Source organism: Mchenga conophoros, linkage group LG3, assembly GCF_057382185.1.
Source record: "Mchenga conophoros isolate Kocher_MC1m ecotype Shallow Benthic linkage group LG3, M_conophoros_male_GT1.1, whole genome shotgun sequence".
In the NCBI taxonomy this organism is placed as follows: domain Eukaryota; kingdom Metazoa; phylum Chordata; class Actinopteri; order Cichliformes; family Cichlidae; genus Mchenga; species Mchenga conophoros.
This window is the reverse complement of record NC_140528.1, coordinates 50,077,447-50,100,724: the sequence shown is the minus strand read 5'-3', so window position 1 is coordinate 50,100,724 and position 23,278 is coordinate 50,077,447. Positions and strand designations below refer to the sequence as shown.

General features: G+C 40.3%; 3 protein-coding genes across 4 annotated transcripts in view; 2 read left to right on the top strand and 1 right to left on the bottom strand.

Annotated features, from left to right (window-relative positions):
- LOC146579219 (uncharacterized) overlaps positions 1–23,278 on the bottom strand; it is a 176,529-nt gene that overhangs the window by 57,073 nt on the left and 96,178 nt on the right. The window lies entirely within an intron of this gene.
- LOC146579230 (uncharacterized) lies at positions 2,291–11,958 on the top strand. Its single transcript, XM_085269497.1, has 6 exons — positions 2,291–2,389; positions 4,269–4,473; positions 4,614–4,715; positions 8,853–8,936; positions 9,500–9,600; positions 9,789–11,958. Exons 3-6 carry the CDS (start codon positions 4,625–4,627, stop codon positions 9,861–9,863), a joined length of 351 nt encoding a protein of 116 aa, XP_085125623.1. The 5' UTR covers positions 2,291–2,389; positions 4,269–4,473; positions 4,614–4,624; the 3' UTR covers positions 9,864–11,958.
- LOC146579229 (uncharacterized) lies at positions 15,983–21,968 on the top strand. Of its 2 annotated transcripts, XM_085262482.1 has the most exons (8): positions 15,983–16,060; positions 18,108–18,154; positions 18,322–18,417; positions 18,558–18,659; positions 18,954–19,307; positions 20,273–20,356; positions 20,953–21,053; positions 21,237–21,968. In XM_085262482.1, the coding sequence occupies exons 4-8, from the start codon at positions 18,569–18,571 to the stop codon at positions 21,294–21,296; spliced, it is 690 nt and encodes a 229-aa protein (XP_085118608.1). In that variant the 5' UTR covers positions 15,983–16,060; positions 18,108–18,154; positions 18,322–18,417; positions 18,558–18,568; the 3' UTR covers positions 21,297–21,968. The 2 variants fall into 2 exon arrangements, with proteins under 2 accessions (XP_085118608.1, XP_085118617.1); XM_085262491.1 differs by lacking the exon at positions 18,108–18,154 and having other exon boundaries at positions 16,007–16,060.

The window sequence follows — 23,278 nt, the reverse complement described above, 5'->3', positions numbered from 1 at the left end:
GGGGCATGTTTATTAACAATTCCCATAAAACTTTCCTTAAAATATGTCCAAGCTAGCTCTACATCTGGTAATAGTCCGATTTTTTCCCAATTAACTAATGACAAATCATGATGAAAAGCCTGTTCATTAAATTGTTTAAGATTCCTTTTGCACACTATGCGTGGCTTACATTTTGGAATTTTAGCATTTCTGCAAACAGCAACAACACAGTGATCACTTAGGTCATTACAGAAAACACCAAGCTAAGAGAATTTATGAGGTACATTTGTTAAAACCAAATCAATTAATGTAGACTTTTCAGGGCATTTAAGATTTGGCCTGGTAGGAAGATAGACTAGCTGGGTAAGATTAATTGAATCGCAGAATTCTTTAAATTCACCAGAAGTTGCATTTAGCCAGTCCCAGTTCAAGTCTCCAGCCATTAGTAGTTCAGTATAATTTAGTTTAGCCAAAAGGTGCTTTAATGAAGATAATGCCTCTTTTGAAGCAGATGGGGGCCTGTAACACCCAGCAATGGTTATCGAAAAAGTATTAGCAATATCTACATTCAAGGCCAAAAACTCCATTTGTTTGCATATCGATTGGGACAGAACAATCGAAGCATTAAATCTTGATTTGACATAAATAGCTACACCGCCTCCTTTTTTTGGCCTATCAGTGTGATATACATTGTACCCATATATGTTAATGTCTTCATTAGTAATAGATTTAGTTAACCAAGTTTCAGAAATTATAACAACATCTGCATCTGTAGATTTAACCCAAATTTTGACCATGTCCATCTTCGGTAGTAGGCTGCGCACATTAAGATGAATATATTTGACACCAGACATTATTTTAAAATCAGAAGGAGTCTGGGAATATTGCAGTTCAGGGCCAGGATTTGGTTGCACATTTCCTGACAAAAGTAGAAGCAAGACAATCAACAACCTCTGTTTCGCCTTTGATTTGGGTTCAATGCTTTGATATGTTGAACCCGAGCTGAAACCTCCATTAAATGGGCAAATGAAATAAGTATGCAAGGCCAGAATAGACTGAAGTTTAGATAAGTCTCTGGGCAAAACATGCATGAAACTAATGTCATGATCCAACTGAGTTGATAACTGCTCTGATTTTTGCAACATTATAGAGCGTGTTCCTTTTTCAAAATTCTCTTGTAGATAAAAATCATTTTCAGAGGTTCCCCTGCTATGTGTCCATAAGCAATTGCTTATCCGAGGGTCCAAAAAGGCCAAGAGGCAAATTAGAATAGTAAATACTGCCATCATCCACAATTTTAGTACTTAACAGAAGTGAACAGTACAGACCTCTGGGTGAAGCAAACCAGTTAGCTCCAGGAAAATGGCACCGGACCAGACCTAAGCCAGTTAACTCCAAAAGGATAGCGCTGGGCCAGGCCTAAGCCGGTTTACTCCTGGAGGACAGTGCAGGGGCAGATCTTAGCCAATTTGCTCCTGTGGGAAGATGCTGGATCGGGCCTAAGCCAATTAGCTCCTGAAGGACGGTGCAGGGCCAGGCCTAAGCCAGTTAGCTCATGGGAGATGGTACAAGGCCGGACCTAGGCCAGTTAGCTCCACAAGGATGGCACAGGGCCAGGCCTAAGCCTAAGCCAATTGACTCCTGGAGGACGGTGCAGGGCCAGACCCTAGCCAGTTAGCTCCTGGAAGATGGGATAGAGCCGGGTCTAGGCCAAATAACTCCAGGAGGACGGTACAGGGCCAGGCTAGGCTTGTTAGCTCCAGGAAGATCCATCAACTTCCAAAGCATCTACCAACCACACGTTTTTCCAAACAATCCATGCAATATTAACTGTCTGGTTAAAAAATACGTTAAAAAAATTAGTTAAGAAATACGTTAAGAGATAGATTAAAAAATCTTTTAAAAACAACTAATTAGACGGACACGTAACAAACAAAGAGCATGCTGCCATCTTGAATTCAATATAATATAATATAGTACTTGTGCAACATTCATTTGGTTTAAGTAAAATTCATATAAATGTTTACATCATGAATATCAAGTGAAAAAAATTTTGATCTTTAGACACATTACTTACTTTATACTTAATACATTTTAGATGTATTGTTTGTTGAAGGTAAGAAGAAACTGCTGAAACCATGTTGAGTTTGTTTTTGGTTTACACATGATCTGTACTGATCTGATGCAATATGTGATAAAGCTGAATCATCCCTGTGTCTGTAGTGCTCAGTGTTTATCTCATGAAGCAACCAATGAATGCGCAGCAATGAATATTAGAAACTGATTGGACTGGAGTGACTGGTTTTTCAGCGACACATTAATCCTGTTTCCTGCTCGGCTCCAGCGACTCCTTTCACTTTGACAGCGGCAGTTTGGATAATTGTGTCGGAGTCTGGGGTCTTTATCTGTGGTAAGTCTTTTTATTTATTTTTGTTTGTCTTGTTTTTGAGTCAGAGAACGAACAAACAAGAACCTTATAACAAAAAGCAGGTCAACTTCATAATAAATATCATAATCTAACTCCAACCCTGGTGACTCTGATTCAGTGATAGGACTAGATGTTACAATCTCTGATAATGCATAGCTTTAAATGGAGAAAATCTTAAGGGAGGACTGTTACAAGGAAAGGCAGCCCAGAAACTTTACCAGCGGGACACATCGTTGTGTGCCACGACTTCACAGGGTGTTTCGATCTTTTACCCAAGACCAGCCCATTTCTTTCCTTCCTTGGTTAGGTTTTGGTATTAGCCAATAAAATCTCAAATATACAGGACCAATTTAATAATGGAACATTGTATTTGATGCTTCTTTAGAAAGAAACAAGTGTAAACCAATTCTTTTGTATGCTATTGTTTAGTTGTGTATGAACTGAACAGTGTTCCTGGTGAGTATTTAAAGGATCACCACCAACTTTGCCAGAGTCTTTGCACTTTTCTTTAATATATTTAGCAAATAGAGACAACCACAGAGCTGACTGCAGCAGCATCTTTGTTTTTTCTTTCGAACTCAGGAGCCCAGCTGTCTGATATGGCTGAAGATGAAGCACGTTTGCTAAAATTATGAAACATAATTCCAGGATTAAACTGAGTAGTCACGTGCCTGTGTTGAACTGTGACAATCATCAGTGAGCTTTTCAGCTGTTTGGGGCAGGGTCAGTTTCCTCCCCTGACTTTGAAAAGATCCTGGTTTTTGACCCGGTTGACTTTTAAGCTGTAAGGTTTTATTTCTACACTGTTAATGAAAGCTAGAGAGCTTGTTCTGCTTTCAAAGGAAAATGTTGTAGCAGCTCAAGGGGTGAGAGAACTATCCCAAAGACTCACTGTTCACACAAATATAAATGTGCAGACTTACAGTATTATAACACTTATTCCGGTAACGTTGTTCATTTTTAATGTGACTGACTGTAGCTGTTTTTCTGGTATGAGACTGCTCTGCCAGTTAATGAGCTCTGGTAAGCACTGGTTGAATTACTTACAGCATGGTGTATCAGCTTTAATTAGTTGTGGAAATATGATAGTCAGACAGTACAATTTCAGGAATTTGACTCTAGTCAGTCACTCGAACCACAGAGCAACAACTGTTTAGTACACTATCATTAAGTACATTAAGTGGAATGTATTTATTCCTCCACTGATAAGAATCAAGTTCATCCAGCAGACTCTCACTCCTTCATTTATGTTCAGGACAGGACTATTAATCTGGCAAACCAGGCATTTACCTGATGGGTCAATATAATCTTTTCATAATTGAAATAATCATACAGGCTACAGTTGGCTTAAAGGGTGAGTGACAATCAGCCCTACAAGTACTGCCATCAACCCACTGGTTCATGTTTATTACTCCCCTGCTGTCCCCATGTTCTTGTGCACCTTGTTGGAAGAACTGGTTGGTATATATAGACACACAAAAGCAAAAACAGGATGGAGCTGAAAAAAATAAATAAATACAATTAAATGTTCAAGTTAACTGACGCTTAAGCAGCTGCACCATCAATATTAATTCGAACAACAGCACTGAAACATTCAGAGCATGTGTGCCACAGAAGAGCTGTGTGTGGTGTGCTGGGCAGGAAAAGGCAGCTGGAAGCCTGTAAAAACAAAACGTGCAGAGAAACACCGTAAACAAACATACACTGTTTCACAGCATCTGTGGGCGTGGGGTCTTTTTGTGTCAGAGCAAAAAAAAGGAAAGAAAAAAATTCATTTTTGGGAAACGGCTTAAATATAAATGGGATCAACACTGAAACAACTCCATTGGGACTGAACCTATTTTTTCTGTTATTGCTACAGAGTGGAGAAACTCACTGATCAACAGTACAGGATTTGCAGTCTGGAGATGTTGCTCAGAGGGATGAAGAAACGCATGAAGAAATGCACCACAAAGAAGCTCTGAACGTGAAATCCTTGAAGAGATTTTCTCTTATCTTTGTTTGCACTTGAAAGTTTTTCAAGAAGCAGCACTCTTTTCCAGTGGTCACTGAAATATTTCTTTGAGGTAAGATTTCTTTAATGTTGTTAAAGGATCAGAAACATTGACATTTAGAATAAAACACATGATGTTATATTAGTCTGCTGGGCTGCTTCCTGTGAGATGCAGAGAGTAACAGGAAGCTTGTTTTGCTTGTTGATTTTCAGAGTAATGAGTGATGGCTCTTCAGGAGATCAGTGTGATCTTTACACACAGACCCTCGGCCTTCTCTGCTGCTGTGCTGCTTCTAACACTCGTCCTCTGCAGAGGTGAGTATACAGATGTTTAGCAGAGTCACACTTTATACAAATGATTAAGCTCAGAATCTGAATCATGAAAAACTCAAAGAATATGAATTAAAAACAAAACACTGCGTAACAGACCCAGGACCCTGACACCTTTAGGATTGTAGGTCTGTGTAGTAACCTGTGGTTATTTTTAAATCTCATTCTTTTTGCCTGAAATTAGATTTTCAAAAAAACAAACAAACCATAAAACACACCAATGAAAATATGTTAAACATTTTTACAAATTACAATCAGGATGAGAAATGAGGCAAAAAAAAAAAAGGAAAAGAAAAGCACAAACAGTAACAAGGATTAAAAACAGCATTAGACAAATATCGGAGTCAATGTTTAAGAAGAGTGAGCCAGTTTAAACAGATGGGTTATAAGTTCTGACTCAAACGAGGGAAGCGAGTCAGTATTCTTGATATCAGGAGGAAAATAATGCCAGAGCTGAGGAGCAGAGCAACTGAAAGCTCTGTTACCAAGTTAAGCAGAGTTTTACTGTCAACCCAACAATATACACTCAAGTATACAGTGGGATAAAATATTGTCCTCCTGCATCGAAGGTGCAAACTGTAAAAATAAAATGAAAGATTTAAATATATGACTATACAGAAATAAGAGGAACTAGGAATGAATACAACAGTATGGTACCTTAATAGAAATAGAATAAGAAATAGAAAGAATCAGGATGAGCTTAAATACACAGAGTCAAACAGTACAATACAGAATAGTGCAAGTATTGGATATGAGAGGAGAGTTTTATGTATCGTGTTGTGTAGTCCAAGAAGTGTGTAGAGAAGAGACTCCAGTGTGGAGGAGGGCAGCATGGTGTTCAGGAGATGGACTGTTTGGGGGGAAAAGCTAATTCACAATGTTGACAACCGGCTCCTGATACTGCAGAGTCGTCTTCTGGATGAAAGGGGAGTAAACAGTTGGTGGGAGGGGGGACGCGGGTCAGCTATGATGCTAGTGCCTTTACGAATGCAGCTTGAGGTGTAAATATCCTGTAGACTGGGTAGAGAGCAGCTGTTACTGAGTACAGTAACAGCCTAGAGATGATATGATGGTAAAAGTATCCATGGAGACCAACACTGTGCGGGGGAGTGCGTGGAAAGGGTCTCCAGTTTCAAGTTTCTGGGTGTGCACATAGACACAGACCTCCAATGGAGCTCTAACACCTCTGCGGTCTTAAAGAAGGCCCAACAGCGTCTCCACTTTCTGAGAATCCTCAGAAAAATGGACCTGAAGAAGGAGCTGCTGACCGTCTTCTACCGCTGCTCCATTGAAAGTGTGCTGACATATTGCATCGGTGTGTGGTTCTCCAGCTGCACCACAGCACACAGAAAGGCACTCCAGAGGGTCATCAACATGGCCCAAAAAATCATTGGACATCCTCTTCCCTCCCTGAAGGACCTGTACAGCACTCGCTGTCTCAAGAGGGCACGCAGCATCCTACGGGACTGCACACACCCAGGACACCGGGTGTTTAAGCTGCTGCCGTCTGGCAGGAGGTTCAGGCTGCTGAGGTCCCGAACAAATAGACTCAAGGACAGCTTTTACAACAGGGCAATAGCCCTGGTCAATGTAAATAGCTGACCTGACTGGATACCTCCCTGGACTTTTTAGGGGGAGGTAACAATGTTTAAAACGATAACAATAATATTTATATTTATAACAAGGTGCAATAATAATTAATGTGCAATAATAACAGTGTGCAATACACATACACTTATTCTTCTTTTTTATACTAAGTTAATATACTGTGTTGTGTTGTTTGTTACGTTGTGATGTGTCATATCGTGTCGTGTTGTGTTATATGTAGTGCCGACGTAGGACAGTTTTTCCAATTTCATTGTACTACTGTACTATGTATGACTGTGCAATGACAATAAAGAGTTATCTTATCTTATCTTATCTTATCTTATCTTACTGGTTGATGTAGAAGACTGTAAACATGATCATTTCTGCTTTAAGTTGGACTTTTTAACACAAGAGTCTTTGTGGCTTATGCTGGGCAGACACTGTGCGATTTTTTCAGTCGCGCGATTCAGCTCCTGCTCAAACTGCACGATTGACTCACAGGGGTCAGAAGTTGGTAGGTCACGATGCAGGGTCTCACACTATACGGCCCGATGCTCTGATGCGACCTGAGTGCTCACACTGTGCCTCCATAAAGTCCAAAATGAAGGTTATAACAGAAATTCTGTCGCTCGCTCTCTGTCTGTCTTTCACTCACACAGACACACCACCACCATCAACTTTGCTAAATTGCTAATGAAAAACATTGATCAGGCAGCTGTGATTGAGCAGCAATGTAAATCCAACTATTTTCAGGTTGTTGTGGTCGTGATAATTTTGTGATGCCACATCGAAAAGGCTCGGATGAGCTTTCCAAAGTTCTACTAGTTGTACCTCCATCGTGTCACACAGCGGAAATTTGTGTTTTTATGTTTTATCAATCTGTGTATTGGTACATAGTGTTGATTTTATTTGCATGATTTTATTGGGATATTTATATTGCATGGTTTTATCCTCATATTTATATTTGTGTTAATGTTATACCATGTTCCTTTAACCCACTGTGGACTAAACAGACAATTGTAGGCACCTGTGAGGTGGGGGCGTTCCCCAAGGTGGCCTATCAGCCGCCAGGTTGACCAGTTAAAGGGGATGGTGAGCGCAGAGACAAAAGAAGAAAGAAGCGATGCACGAAGGGTGAGCAGGAGAAAAAGGAACGCGTGCAAGCCCGCACGTGTGTGGAACGAACTACTGCCTGACTGTGGGGCACCGCGAGTCGTTCGGCGATCTAGTCCTAACGGCAGGAACGGCAACAGTGGGTGGCAATGGCCGCAATGCACAACAGGGCAGGGATGCCCTTCTGCCTGCATCTGACGGTGAGACGAGGGAGGCCGTGTTCAGGTGTGGAGTGGGGCGGGACTGTGCGGCGACGCACTGTCTGGAGGAGACAGGTCTGCGATAGGAGCCTCCTCCCTGGTCTGTTGCTGGCAAGTTTCCCCATCCCGGAAGAGAAGTTCCTCTCCTGTCTCTTTCAGATAAGGACCATTCGCCCATTTGTGGCTGGATTGTGGGATTAAGGGACTGTGGGAGGGTAATTTTAGCATATGGAAAACATGTTTTAGCCTTGTTTTAATAGTGTATAGTTATTTCTGCCGGCAGGGTTTTTAGCGGATTGCAACACTATTTTTATTGTATATGGGGAATTGTATCTTGTATTCTGTGACTCTGGCTGTGTTTTTTTTTTTTTATGGAAAATAAATGGTGTGTTTGAAGCCAGCTAAGTTTCTGTGCCCTGAGCGCTGACCCACCCACTCCCCTTTTTGGCTTGTATGTATACCAGACGTGGTGGTGGTGGTGGTGGTGGTGAAGATTTAGGTCCACCAGTCTTAGCGGCTACAATCGCTTGTGTCCAGATCACACGCTGCACTGCCGTGCTGCTCCGTCTTTTTCGCTGACATTTGTGTTTGCGCGTGCGCAGTGTGACAAACTGCGGTGACACCCTCACGATGGTCGCGAGGATATCAAACAGGTTGGAAATCCTCACGACCAAGCGATTGATGATCGGGAGCTGGTCGTGAGGTGTTAATCGCGTCTCGTTACCCCACGTATACTACATGATGCACGACGCACGATAAAGGCCAAAATTGGGCAGATCGCCAAGACGGTCGCACGACTCAAAAATCGGCTCAAAATGGGCCAAAAATCGCACAGTGTGAGCCCAGCATTACACACACGTGAGGCTAATTCTTCATGGAGCTGCTGGTCCAGGTAACATCCCTGAAGGAGGCCTCTGAGTCTGAGTCGACCACAGAAATCCACAGTGTCCAACCTCAGTGACACTGTTACTGAGCAGCTTCATCAGGACGTGATGAAACCAACACTGAAGAGCTACAAACTGTTCCTCTGATCACAACACTTTTTTTTTTTTTAGTGTCTTCATGTTTTCATGTTTCAGTTTTGTAAGTTTCCACGTGGTAAAACAAAACTATGTACAGAGCCAAGAGCAGCTTAATTCACTGATATAACATTACATCCGTTTTTAAGTTAATACAAAATATTATTAAAACATATGTTATGTTTTGTTTTGTTTAATTTTAGAATCAAAGCCTGAGAAGACAGAAACAATTCAGCAACCTGGAAATGTTCAGACGCCGGATCAGAGTGAAGATACCAAAGAAGCAGGTAAAAATATATATAGAACAGAAACACTCCCATCCAGTTTTCTAGTCTTGGATTCCTTTTAGTCCGAGACTAAAAGGAATCCAAGACTAGGCTCATTCTATAGAAGTGAAACTGAGTCTGTGTAGTGTTGGCTTAATGAAAGGTAATGGTAGGTAGGAAATGAAACATCAGGCTAACAATACAAACAGTTTTCATCTTAGATCTACTTTGAAAATCTGAAAAACAAAGTAAAATCCTCCCATAAACCTGCAGCTCTTTCAGGTAAACATACTGAGGTTCTGCTTCAAAATGTCAAATATCAGTTTTATACAGTTCTGGGTTTCGGGGGCTCGAGTCTTTCCTGGTTAACATTGGGCAAAAGGCCCGATGTAACCTGGAGGTCACCAGACTGTAAGTGGAGATAAATGAAATTCTCTGTGCATCAGAAACATGTAAATAAAGTCTGGTGCTCACCTCTCACAGTAACACTAGTTATTTAATGGTTAATTCCATTTCCTGTCTTTAAAATGTGCTCGTTTATATCATTAACACTAAATTGTGTTTCTACTGTTTTTGTACCTTAGGAATTTCTTTCTCAGGCCGGCTAGCAATCGTCTGGGCTGTATTCATCTGTATCTCTCTGATCTCATGGGGATTTATGCTTTATCAGAATTGCAAAGAACCCGTAAGTCTGTCAGAAAAACAGGATTTTCTTTTAAGTGTTGTAAATATAAAATAATGAAAACAAATTTTTATGGTTTGTGTCAGAATATCATTTGCTCTGTCACAGTTTAAAGCAGCTTAAAGTTTCTTAAACTTGTCGTGTTCAGTATAACTCAGTGAATCTTTGAATTGTCTTTCATTTTTAAACAGACCGCCTCAAGCAAAACCAGGAAGTTAATGAGGAAGAAGCTCTCAGCAGGTGAAACTTCTAGCTCAGACTTATGACGACAACAACAGCTGGAAGTTGCAGATCTCAGACTGTGAATCGAAACTCTTTATAACACATCATGGCAATAAACCAGATTTGAAGTCTTCAGTTTGATGATGTTCAGTAAGTTGGCGTCGAGAACAAACAGAGGGGGAAAACACCCAACATAAAAAAGAGAGAAAAGATTTGAATTCAGGGCTTCTGTCCAATATTGATATCCTTCAACTCATTTGAAATATAAATATCATGAGCTGTTAAAAAACCCAGAATGATTTGAATTAAAGTTAAAGGCAAGTAGAAAACAATATTAACGGGATGGGGCTTCATGTTTTGTTTAATAAAGTCTTGTTATCATTTTCATTCACAGTAAAATGGTTTCTGTACTTTTGTTTTCACGCGTCCGCTAAAAAAGCCCCCAAAAGTACACACACACACACACAAACACACACACACACACATATAGGCCTTATATAGAACAGCTGGCAACTCAGTGGCAGGGGAACAATATGAGAACAGCACCACCAAGGCTGAAGACGGAGCAATACATGAAGAGCATATAGTAGAAGGACACAACCCATAACGGCAGTGCTCAGTGGCTAGTTGATCTGACTGCAGACCACAGCGACCTCCCTGAACAGGGTCCAGTAACCATCATAATGGCAGACATCCAAGAAAGGATCTCCAGTATGAAGAGTTGGACAGCACCAGTCCCCGACATGGTTCATGCCTACTGACTGAAGATCCTGACTGCACTCCATGAGCATCTGGCAGCACAAATGAACCAGCTCCTAGTTAAAGAAAGACACATAGAATGGTTAACCGAAGGCCGGACAGTCCTGATCCGGGGTCCTGGGGGTCCCGGGGTCCTTGAGGATCCAACTACCATCCAACTACCGACCAATAACCTGCCTCAGCACCACGTGGAAGCTCCTGTCAGGCATCATATTGGCTAAGATGAACAGACATATGGGTCAATACATGAGTGGGGCACAGAAAGGGATTGGCAAGAATACCAGTGCAAAACACCAGCAAGACCAGACTGACCAACCTGTGCTCTGCCTGGACTACAAGAAGGCCAATGACCCACGCATGGATCCTGGAATGGACCTGTACAAGATTAACAGGAGCCTTCATCAGGAACTCAATGGGGATGTGGCGTACAACACTAGAGGCCAACTTCAAATCCATAGCACAAGTCACCATCGAGTGCGGAATCTACCAAGCAGATGCTCTGTCCCCACTGCTGTTCTGCATAGGCCTGAATCCCCTCAGTGAGATCAGTGATAAGACTGGCTACGGAAACCGACTATGGAATGGAGCAGTTGTCAGCCATGTTATTGCTCCCCCAAGGGTGATGGAGAATGACTGAGCTAAGATCCTGTGGGACTTCCAGATACAGACGGACAAAATAGTGGTCGCTAACCAACCAGACATAGTGGTGGTAGACAAACAGAAAAAGACGGCCGTAGTGATTGATGTAGCAGTTCTGAATGACAGCAACATCAGGAAGAAGGAACATGAGAAGCTCGAGAAATACCAAGGGCTCAGAAGAGCTCGAGAAGCTGTTTTAATAAGAAGATGTCGAAAAGAAGCTCCTCTGGTAGAGGACCCGAATTTGAAGGATGCCTGCAGGGGCGAGCGTGGAATTTAGTTCAACTTTCAGTGAGGAAAAGAGTGAGGCAAATTTAAACTAATTATTGTACTGTTGCCTTTTTATAAAGACCTCTTACTGTACAATATAAAGCTCCTTGAGGCCACTGCTGTTGTGATTTGGTGCTACATAAATAAATTGAATTGAATTGAATTGAATTAATGTCTGTGGAAAGCTCTGCCCGGTGTTTAAAGCTGGAACTACTCCTGTACCAGCACTTATGTCATCCTGTCTATCTACACTCACATTTATGAACTTTCAGAGGTCAGAATCACTGCTGGTCACAACTGATGATCCAAAACTGAGCTACAGGTTGGTTTATATTGCTTGTTGTGCACTACAGTGTTACAGTGTTGCTGCCTGTCATGCATTTGTTTTATTCACTATTTTAAGACTGTGCATTTTTTAATATACCTGTATGTTTGCTTTTTATCTTCGAATTAATATGTGTTTGGTTTCCATGCTTAGTGTGTGTGTTTTTTTTTCTTTCTTTCTTTAACACAGTGAACAAAAAAAAGTCAGTTCTTCAACGTCATAAACAAAAGCATGAAGTGTTGCATCACATTACAGCTGACTCTGTGCATCAAATGCATCAAAAAGTTTGAAATTACTTTTAAAGCAGCAAAAACATTTTTTAAAAAGACCTGGCTCAATGAAATAAATATTAGTTTTCAGATTTTTCTCACCTCTGGTTAAACATGAAGCTCTCGTGTTCTGGAGACTTTGCTTTGGTTCATTATTGCGGCTCAAGGATCACAGCTAACAAACTCTGATATCATAATGGAAACTTTTTTTCTTTATTCTCATTTTTATTGTTTGTAGGAAATCACACTTAATTATTGACATATTAGTTTTGTTGCTCTAATTTACTACATTGACTGTTGTGACATATTACAATGCACATTACATTCAGGCTAAATTTACATCACATGGGCTTAACTGTGAACACATTTTTGATTATTGCTTTTTAGTCCATGGGAATTATGACCACTTGCTCCCAAATTCTCATCCGGGCTAAATATGCATAAGCAAAGTCATGAAACATGTCTGTGTGTAAAGGCAGCACAATTTGAAACACATATAAACACATATAAAATACATTTTACCGTTTTTTTACCGTTTGATACAGTGCTTTCAGTTCGGTACGCATATGTATCAAATAATACCAAATTTTTAATTTGTTTTATCAACTTTTCTTCTGATGATGCTGTCTGTGTCAAGAGCTCAGTGTATCTGCATTCGACTACTCCGCATAGGCTGCACTGTCGAGCGCAGATCCACTTACCCTGGCTGATTGGGACCCACACCCATTTTCACACCTTGGCTCAGGCGATTAGAGGATCATCAGGGGGTCCTTTTGTCCCTCTGTGTGGGGATACTCCCACTAGGTTTAAATCTGGGACTCCCCACCATTTGACCTTAGAACTGAAGAAGCTTCTTGGATGAGAGGCGAAACGTCTTCAAGCAACTTAAAGAAGTCCAGACGCTTTTCTTTGAAAGCTCCTTTGACTACGATGACCTGGATGACTCAGAACCTACACAGACATGTCCACTGAGTGCAGCGCAAGCTAGTGAGACAGAAGCTAAGCTCATTGCAACATGGCAACTGCCTCAACGCTACCCGGAATTTAACCTCCCCCTCCCTCATTCGGATCTGGCGTTTGGAGCTATTTTGGTTTTCATGTGAAGTATGACCCTGATGGACAAAAGTAAAACAGTATGTCGGATGTGCCATGCAGTGCTCAATTACATTGGTGGGAACTAGTGTGTTAGCGCAGTTAGCTTGTTAATGTGTTGACGTCATCCAGCCCCACGCACGGGGCGATCCGCGGTAACTCGTTAATGGAGATTTGCCGCGTTATGGCATTAAAGTCATTTTAACGAGATTAACGCTGACAGCACTAGTGGGAACACAATAAATATGACTGCACATTTACGCCGACATCATCCTAGTGCAAAGACAAGTGGAAGCAGACAAAAACAACAAGCATGCCACTAACTTTACCCGAGTCATTTAGACAGCCGTTAGCACATGATTCTCCTTATGGGGACCTGATATGTTTAATATGCTGCTGAGAATATAGCCCAGAAGAAGCGTATAGTATAGCTTTTATTTTGGAAAGAGCCATTTCTCTGTAATAAACTCTCTTTTCCAAAGATGAGTGATTTCTCGATAAGATAGATTTTTTATTTTGTTGTTTCAGCAACATTAAATTTAAAAACTATTTTTGAGTTAAAATATATATTTATACATGTCACTCTGCAGTGACATGTGACGAGTGCTACGCTGTGGGCTCTTGCTGAATGAAGCTAGGACAGCCACTGATGTTTCTTCATTAGTGACAGTTTTCTTGCGTACACATTTTGAGAAATCCAACACTGAACCAGTTTCACGAAAATTAGCAAGCAGTTTGCTAACTGTAGCATGGGAGATGGGTGGTCTCGTATGGTGTCTTGCATTGAAATCTGCTGCAATGACCCGGTTACTGCGTTCACCAGATATCAACACAATTTCGATCCACTCTTCACGTGTTAACCTCTTCGACATGTCAATGGCTGTGAACAAAGAGAAACTTGCAAATAACTGATGAAAGAATAAGGTTATGTTGAAACCAAGCACACCATTGTTTTTCTTGTAACATTAACAATGAGTTTGATGTGTCACATGGCCCTCTTCCTATTGAAAAAACAAAAGTTGTATCCAAGATGGCCGACTTCTAAATGTCCACCATGGTCACCACCCATCTTGAGGAGTTTGCCCCCTCACATATACTAATGTGCCACAAACAGGACTTTAATATCACCAACCATTCCCATGTTATTACGGTATATCCATATAAATGGCCCACCCTGTAGTTTACTGTGTATGAGATCAATGAGAAGCAGGTTAACTGCTTACATGAATTAACTGTGAACTTTTGCTGCAATAGGAGGTGAATGACGTGAGGAGCTGTGTATGAATCTACACTGACACTGCCAAAAACAACGGTGCATTGAATGTGTCATTGTGTTTCTTAAATTTGTAAGGTCTTAGTTCAATCTATAGGATCAAGACATTCTTTTGTCTCTGACCACCTCTCCCGCCACTCTGTGCTGGGGGAGGTTTTATTGCAGATACATCCTACCTGAAAGATCTGTTTCTTCTGTTGTAAGCTTCCTGCTTTTATGACCCTTTTGGTCAGCAGGAGGTCACACACACACACACACACACACACACACACACACACACACACACACACACACACACACACACTTTCTTGCACATGCATACATGTGCTTACACATACACACACATAGTGCCTTTTATGGTGGGAGGTGTTTGTGTTGTATTCTGTATTGTAACTATCATGTCAATAAATAGCTGCAAGGGAAGCTGCTCTTTGAAGGATTTTGGGCTGGAGACAGGAGCGTGAGCTCCAAGAGCTGGTTCTTGACCAAAAACTTCCCTCGCTAGCGGGTTGAAGATGTTCTGTTATGTCTTGTTTCATTCGTGATGAATAAGTCTCTAAACTAGCGGGGCTTCTGGAAACACAGACCCAACACAGACCGTGATCTGATCACAAAGACCTCTGATGTTTGTTGTTTGAGGTCAGAAACTCTGCAAATGACCTGGAGCTACAGGCTGGTTCACCTGCAGACTTCAGAGGCTGAACACACAGAGCTCCAGCTGTGCTGTGTCCTTTCTGTGCAGAATTCATTTGATTTTAAGAAAAATTCATATCAACTTCTCTTAATAAATATCTTTGTTTCGTGCATTACAGTAATGCACATGGTAAACAAAGTCATGCAAAAACGTCACCGATATAGAGGCAGCAGAAAATGAATTACAGATAAAAATACATGTTATGAAAGTTTGACCATATTTGACCCTAAAGAAGAGGTCGGAGTTCCATCTTTCACCAGCAAACACAGTAAGAAATATAGTTTTAAATAAACAGTTTTATATATAATTGCTTTGACTTTCAGGTTGATCTATTGGCCTTAGGGAGAGTTCAGAGGTAAAATGTGACATGATGTTTTAAATCTTTATACGTGTAAATGTTGACATTACACAGTGCTTTTTGTCAATTTTTTAACAGCAAGTCATAAAGTTGACCATGAAGACCTCGGTGGATGTAAATCAAACTTTATTGGATCATTATAACATGATCCTGCTACAGCCTACAGAGTTTTATCAGAATACATTCAAAACTTTCAGAGCTGTTGTGTTTACAGACAGAATGAAATGCAAATGCTAGGAAAAACGTGAGCTTTTTGTTGAAGATGAGAAGAAACTGCTGAAACCATTTTAAGCTAATTTTTGGTTTACACATGATCTGTACTGATCTGACGCAGTATGTAATAAAGTGAAACCTTCCCTGTGTTTGTCATGATCAGTGTTTACCTGATGAATAGGCTTTGCATCAAGGAATGTTAGAAACTGATCCGACCTGAGTGTCTGGTTTGCAGTGACATGTTTATCCTTGTCTAAGTTCCTGTTACCTACTCGGCTCCAACAAACTCGTTTCACTTTCACAGCAACAGTTTGGATCACTGTGTCGGAGTCTGGGGTCTTTATCTGTGGTAAGTCTTGTTTTTTGTTTTTTTTTTAGTTGGAGAACTCAAAAAACAAGAAACTAATAATGAAAAAAAATGTGTGATGGAAAAACATAGGGATTTTTTTCTACATGTTACCGAATAAAGTCAGACTGTTGTTTCTCTGTCAAACCGTGAGCACATACAAGATGATAAATGTTTCTGTCAGTTGTTAAAAGCTCCCACAAAGCTCCAAATGTAGCAGCAAAGTGAGAAAAGCTGTATTTATGTTTATAAAGACTTTGGACTTATCGAGGTGACTTAAAAGAAACTCTGAGCTTTCAGTTATGGTTATGAGCTTAAGTTACACTGATATGGAAAGAGGTTAATTTCAAAATAAAAGGCCATAACCTAACCCCAACCCTGCTGAATAATCTCAGTTAAAGATGATCATTTTAACAAGTGAACACAGTATCACAGTATCTGCTTCTTAAGAAAAATAAATGTAACCTAATTATTTTGGATGTTAGTGTTTTGTTCTGAATATGCAGATTGATGTTTCTGATGAGTGTTTCACGGACCACCATCAGACACTTTTCTTTAATATATTTGTCAAATAGAGTTAAACACTGAGCTGACAACAGACTGTTGCTGATTGGTCTGCTGTTTACACAGTGGGTGGAAAACTCACATGAATCATTTCAGTTTCTCCTTTGAGAATGACTGCTTGATACAAACTCAGGAGCCCAGCTGTCTGAGACGACTGAAGATGAAGCACATTTGTTGAATTTGCATAGATTAAACTGAGTTTGCACCTGTCTGTGTTGAACTGTGTCAATCATCAGTTAACACGACTTTTCAGCTTCCTCAGAAATAATCCTTAAAGTTTGAAGGTGTTTGGGTAAATTCGTCATCAAATCATCAGATTTGTTCTGCTCTCTGTCAATCAAAGTTAGAGAAGAAAATATAGTAACGATTCAAGAGGAAGCACTATGCCAAAGACTCGTGCCTCATTCTGACGTTCATGTTCAGTATCACTTATTCCAGTAATGTGTTGGTGTCTCATAGTTATTGTTCATTTGTAATGTGATTTTCAGCTATTTTTCTAGTTTGAGACTGCTGTGCATATTAATGAGCTCTGTTCAGCACAACAGATGCTGTGTCAGTCCCTCATCTGTGGAAACAGCTTCCAGTTTGGATTCGGGAGACAGACACTATCTCTACTTTCAAGATTAGGCTTAAAACTTTCCTTTTTGCTAAAGCATATAGTTAGGGCTGGACCAGGTAACCCTGAATCCTCCCTTAGTTATGCTGGGTAAATGCAGTAAAATATGTCCAATAATTGACATTTCAGCAGCTGCACCACCAATATTAATACCAACAACAACACTACAGCATTCAACGCATGTGTGCTACAGAAAAGGTCTGTGTGCTTTGGTGAGCAGCTGGAAGCCTGCACAGACAGAAAAGTTTAGAGAAACACTGCAAACAAACACACACTGCCTCACAGCATCTGTGGGATCAGCCTGGAAGTTTTGGTCCAGGCTGATCTTTTCTCCCAGTACAAGCCTGACCAGAATATTTAAAATCATCATTCTCTGTTATTGAATCAGTGATGATCTAATGGTCTGTTTACATATAAACTATTTTGAAACTGCTTAATAGCTAAACACTGAAACAGCTTCTTGAATGTGACTTCTGTCACGGTTTGTCTGGGCAAAGGATCCAAATGCTGCGGTGAACAGTGCGTTTATTTACAGTGCAGTAAATATTCACACAAACAATCCCGATGCATTCCCCTGACTCCCGTGCCGTGTCTTCTTCCCCAATAAGTCCGTGCCTCGTGCTCTCCGCTCCCGTGTGTCTGCTCTCCACGTGCTCGCTGGCTTTCCAGGCTCTTTTTGAAAGAAACGATAGAAGCAGCTATCAGGACACTCAACTACTGTGGGCATACACTCACTGGACTTGACACTAACAACACTAATGTGGAGTCTCATGCAACAGTCCAGCGTCAAGGAACGCTCGGACAAACTATTAAATAGCTCCCAGACGAGGCTTGATCAACTTCAGGTGTGTGTGCGTTTCTCGTCCTCAGGTGTGGCCAGGCTCCTGGCTGACACCCCCACCAGGGCTGAGGAAGAGGTGCTCTGCCACACCCACATACACACCCAGCTATACACAAACATTAGGAAGCAGGACAGCAGCACAAAAAATACACGTCCATACTTATTCAAAGACCCTGGGTCCTTCAGACACAGGTCCGTGACAATTTCACTGGAACTGAACCTGTTTTCCTGTTATTGTTACAGAGTGGAGGAACTCATTGATCCACAGTACAGGATCTGCAGTCTGGAGATGTTGTTCGGAGTAGACAAATGAAGAAACGCGCCACAGAGAACCTTGAGGTGAGATTTCTTTAATGTTGTTAAAGGATCAGAAACATTGACATTTAGAATAAAACACATGATGTTATATTAGACTGCTGGGCTGCTTCCTGTGAGATGCAGAGAGTAACAAGAAGCTTGTTTTGCTTGTTGATTTTCAGAGTAATGAGTGATGGCTCTTCAGGAGATCAGTGTGATCTTCACACACAGACCCTCGGCCTTCTCTGCTGCTGTGCTGCTTCTGACACTCGTCCTCTGCAGAGGTGAGCAAAAACTGCTGAGCATTTAAACTCATCTATGATCATTTTTGGTTGTTTTGTTTAAACATAAAAAAAATGGTTCTCAAATTCACAATTGTTGGAAACTAGCCAGAACGACCAGGAGGACAATATAGAGTTATGAAAGAATGAACGACTGAACATGGCTGGCTGTGTTGTGGGGGCCTTGAAGTTCTTTGGATTTATAACAGAAATGATGCTTCGTTTATTGCTGTGTTTTACAGTTCTGATGTTGTATAAAGTTGTGAGTGTGTCTGCTCCTCTCTGTCTCCTCAACAGGATCATTTGTAGTGGATGTGACACAGAGCTCCTATCAGGCAGAGGAGAACCACAACATCACACTGGAGTGGACGTTCACCACCAAACCAGACACGTCCATCTCAGCACTGAACATCCTCTGTTACATGAAAAAAGATCAGAAACCCTCAACTCTGTATTATCTGCTTGATGGTGTCGAGTTCTCAGAGGATGAAGAGTTTTCTGGACGAGTCCAGAGTGACAAAGACGCCCTCAGAGAAGGACGAATCAGACTCCAGCTGTCCAGACTCAGGACTGAGGACTCGGGTCTGTACCTGTGTGAGGTGGACACAGGTTATGGCCGCGGCTACAACAGCTGCAGAGTCACCGTCTCTGGTAAGACAATTCATTTATACACATGTGATCACTGTGAGCTGTTAACGTCAATCATGGTTCAAACCTGAGATAAAATTGGTGTGTATAATTGTTACAGGCTTTCAAAGTGATGAACACAAATCTTTAGTTTCCACTTTCATAAAAACTGTGTCTTTATAAATATCCTGTTTGATTGATGGAGTTTCAGACACCAGCAGCTGTAGCCCCACTTTCACTGATTTGAGTCCATGAACTGGATCTTCTTCACTGTTCTAGAGCTGATGTTTCCTTTTGGAGCATTTTTAATAGAATTACCAGAAAAACTGTGTAGTTAGAAAATTACATCCATAAACTGCATCACACAGACACACACCTGCTAATTAGTGCTGAGTACAGTAACAGACATATAGGAAGTCTACACAGAGATGATATGAAACTATCCATGGAGACCAACACTGGTTGATGTAGAAGACTGTAAACATGGTCATTTCTGCTTTAAGTTGGACTTTTTAACACAAGAGTCTTTGTGGCTTACACACACGTGAGGCTAATTCTTCATGAAGCTGCTGGTCCAGGTAACATCCCTGAAGGAGGCCTCTGAGTCTGAGTCGACCACAGAAATCCACAGTGTCCAACCTCAGTGACACTGTTACTGAGCAGCTTCATCAGGACATGTGAGGAAACCAACACTGAAGAGCTACAAACTGTTTCTCTCATCACAACAGTTTGTTTGTTTTTTGGTTCTTCATTGTGCTTTACACAACTTGTACATTCACCCATTGACACGAGCCCTTTTTGGTCTATACTGTCTCACATGTTCACAGTGTTTAACATTCACACACATTCATACTGTGATGATGCATCACAGACAAAAAAAATATTTAGCACGCAGACTGGGATCGAACTACCGACCTTTTGATTAGTAAGTGACCTGCTCTACCACCTGAGCTAAAATTAAAAAAAATATGTTATTTTTTAAATTTCAGAATCAAAATCTGGGAAGACCGAAACAACTCAGCAACCTGGAAATTTCCAGAGGCCAGATTTGGATGATGTGACCAAAGGCATAAGTAAATATATATATATATATATATATTAAAAAATAATAATAATAACTTTACAGTTTACAAAAACACTAAAATCATTCATTTGTTATATTGTTTATACACAGTACAGTCAGGAGATATGGGCCAAATCTGAGCACTGTATTAATTTACCAGAACAGAATACACAGTTTTCTAGAAATGGATTTAGTTCAGTCTCAGACTAAAGAGAGTCTAAGACTAGGCTCGTTCTATGGAAGTGAAACTGAGTCTATATGAACAACAAAGTAAAATCCTCCCATAAACCTGTAGCTCTTTCAGGTAAACATACTGAGGTTCTGCTTCAAAATGTCAAATATCAGTTTTATCTAATTCTGGGTTTTGGGGCCTCGAGTCTTTCCTGGCTGTCATTGGGCAAAAGGCCCGATGTAAGCTGGAGGTCACCAGACTGTAAGTGGTGATAAATTAAATTCTCTGTGCATCAGAAACATGTAAATAAAGTCTGGTGTTCACCTCCCAGAGTAATACTGCTTATTTAATGGTCAATTCCACTTCCTGTTTTTAAAATGTGCTCGTTTACATCATTAACACTGAATTATGTTTTTCCTGTTTTTGTACCTTAGAATTTTTCCTGGTACTCTGGTTAGCAATCGTCGTGGCTGTATACATCTGTATCTCTCTGGTCTCATGGGGATTTATTGTTTATCAGAATTGTAAAGAACACGTAAGTCTGTCAGAAAAACAGGATTTTCTTGTAAGTTTTGTAAATATAAAATGATCAAAACACATTTTTTGACACATGGTTTGTGTCAGAATATCATTTGCTCTGTCACAGTTTAAAGTTTCTTAAACTTGTCGTGTTCAGTATAACTCAGTGAATCTTTGAATTGTCTTTCATTTTAAACAGAAAACAGACCTCCTCATACAAAACCAGGAAGTTAATGAGGAAGAAGCTCTCAGCAGGTGAACCTTCTAGTTCAGATTCATGATGACAACATCAGCTGGGAGCCGCAGATCTCGGACTGTGAATAGAAACTACTTATAACATCATGAGGAAAAACGAAATTTAAGGTTTTCAGTTTGATGCTGTTCAGTAAGTTGGCGCTGAGAACCATTGGAGAGAATAAAAAAGAACACAAACAACAGAGAAAAGATTTAAATTCAGGACTTCAGTCCAATATTGTTATCCTTCAACTCATTTGAATTATAAATATACTGAGAGGTTAAAATAAAAACAGGATCATTTCAAGTAAAACACAAACAGCATTAACAGGATGGAGCTTCATGTTTCATGCTTAATAAACTCTTGTGATGACATTTAAAGAATCAGCATTTTAATTGTTTCTGACGCTGGGAAACAAGAAAGGGTTAGAAGATAAACTGCTGGGTGCTGCTAACAGAAACGTTTCTAATCATTGTTTCAGCTTTATAATCTTAACATAAGTAAAGCATAATATGATGGAATACTCAGAAATATTATAAAATATTTAAAATACTGCAATGTAAAAAATACACAGGGCCTGTGTCACACCCTCATACTCATACTACACGAAAACTGTCTTAGTTTGTCTTGGAGTTGAAAGCTTCATCATGTAGTTGCTGCGATTCTCTCTAGAAGTTAAACAGCTTTAGAAGATTGGTCATAAGGTCATAAGGGTACTTCAAGAGCCATATATTTTATGAGGTGGTACTCATTGTGAAAAGTTTGAGAACCACTGCTTTAGTAAAAGTTGAAGTACTGACTTAACTTCTTTACTCAAGTAAAAGTGAGAAAGTACTAGCTCTGACATATTTCTGTTGTCTACATTGTAGACGGTGATTTTGCCTCTAAACAGGAAAATTATTACAGTCAGGGGTTAAAGTGGATTCAGCAGGTGGAGGAACCCTAAAATTGGTTGTAGTGGCTCAGTGGGCAAACAAATCAGGACTCAGAATAATTACTGCTGAGAGCTTCAGTAGATTTTCGTCATGTACAGGCTGTGATCATCCGACCTGCTGCTCTTTGTGGATTTACACAACTTAATTCAACCAGATGTCAGCAGATGTTTGATGAATTGTCCTGGCTCATTTTTCATCCTTTATGCAGACAGTACAACGTTTATACTGTCTTTATGTTAGACAGTATGTAGTTGGTACAAAAGTGAAGTTCAGTCAATGGATCTCAGGATCACCAGTTAAAATTCATATGAATCTCTGCTACACTTGATGTAACCTAACTCTGAGCATGAATCCACAGCCACTGTGCACCAGTCACACACATTAAAGTTGTTTTTGTTTTCTTTGGCTGGCTCAAGCTTAAATACATACAAATACATATAAACTAATTATTGTGCTGCTGCTCTAATAATCTGTGGAAAGCTCTGTGTTACGGGTCCCAAGGATGAAGACCACGATGACAATAAGTTACCTGTAAAAGCAGGTGAAGAGCGGAGTAAGGAAGACACGATGCGTCTCTGCTTTCCTCCAGAACGTGTCTGAGTCTGATTTATTTCACACAAATAAATGCTATAAAACACTAAACATGAGCTTTCAATATACTGTTCAGCTGGTTCCTCATTCACATCAATTACATTCACTTATTTCACAACATCAGTGAAATATACTCTTTTTAACTGGTTCAGTTTCTTAAGTTCACACTTCTTTCCATAACAACTACATTCTTTTATCATATCAATAAACACATCACATTGTCTTCTGCAGTGTCTTACTGGCTAAACAGTTATATTCAATAACAGCATTGGTAAATACATTACATTTGTTCCCTCCAGTAATTTACTGGCAAAATCACTATTTAGTGCATCATGAAACACAGCTTGTTTAATTAACCCGTGAATGCCTCTGTTAGCTACACAGAGTTGCTCAGAGTGCTTGTGTTACACTAGCTAATCTACTCAGTCACTTTCAACATAACTATTAACATTCACATCTCACAGAACTGATTTGATTGGA

Bases quoted from the DNA above. Each gene is read 5' to 3' on its own strand.
- LOC146579230 (XM_085269497.1), top strand. From the start codon at position 4,625: ATGGCTCTTCAGGAGATCAGTGTGATCTTTACACACAGACCCTCGGCC. The intron at 8,937-9,499 runs GTAAAAATATAT...TTTGTACCTTAG, and splicing joins TGAAGATACCAAAGAAGCAG to GAATTTCTTTCTCAGGCCGG. The intron at 9,601-9,788 runs GTAAGTCTGTCA...ATTTTTAAACAG, and splicing joins ATCAGAATTGCAAAGAACCC to ACCGCCTCAAGCAAAACCAG.
- LOC146579229 (XM_085262482.1), top strand. From the start codon at position 18,569: ATGGCTCTTCAGGAGATCAGTGTGATCTTCACACACAGACCCTCGGCC. The intron at 20,357-20,952 runs GTAAATATATAT...TTTGTACCTTAG, and splicing joins TGATGTGACCAAAGGCATAA to AATTTTTCCTGGTACTCTGG. The intron at 21,054-21,236 runs GTAAGTCTGTCA...CATTTTAAACAG, and splicing joins ATCAGAATTGTAAAGAACAC to AAAACAGACCTCCTCATACA.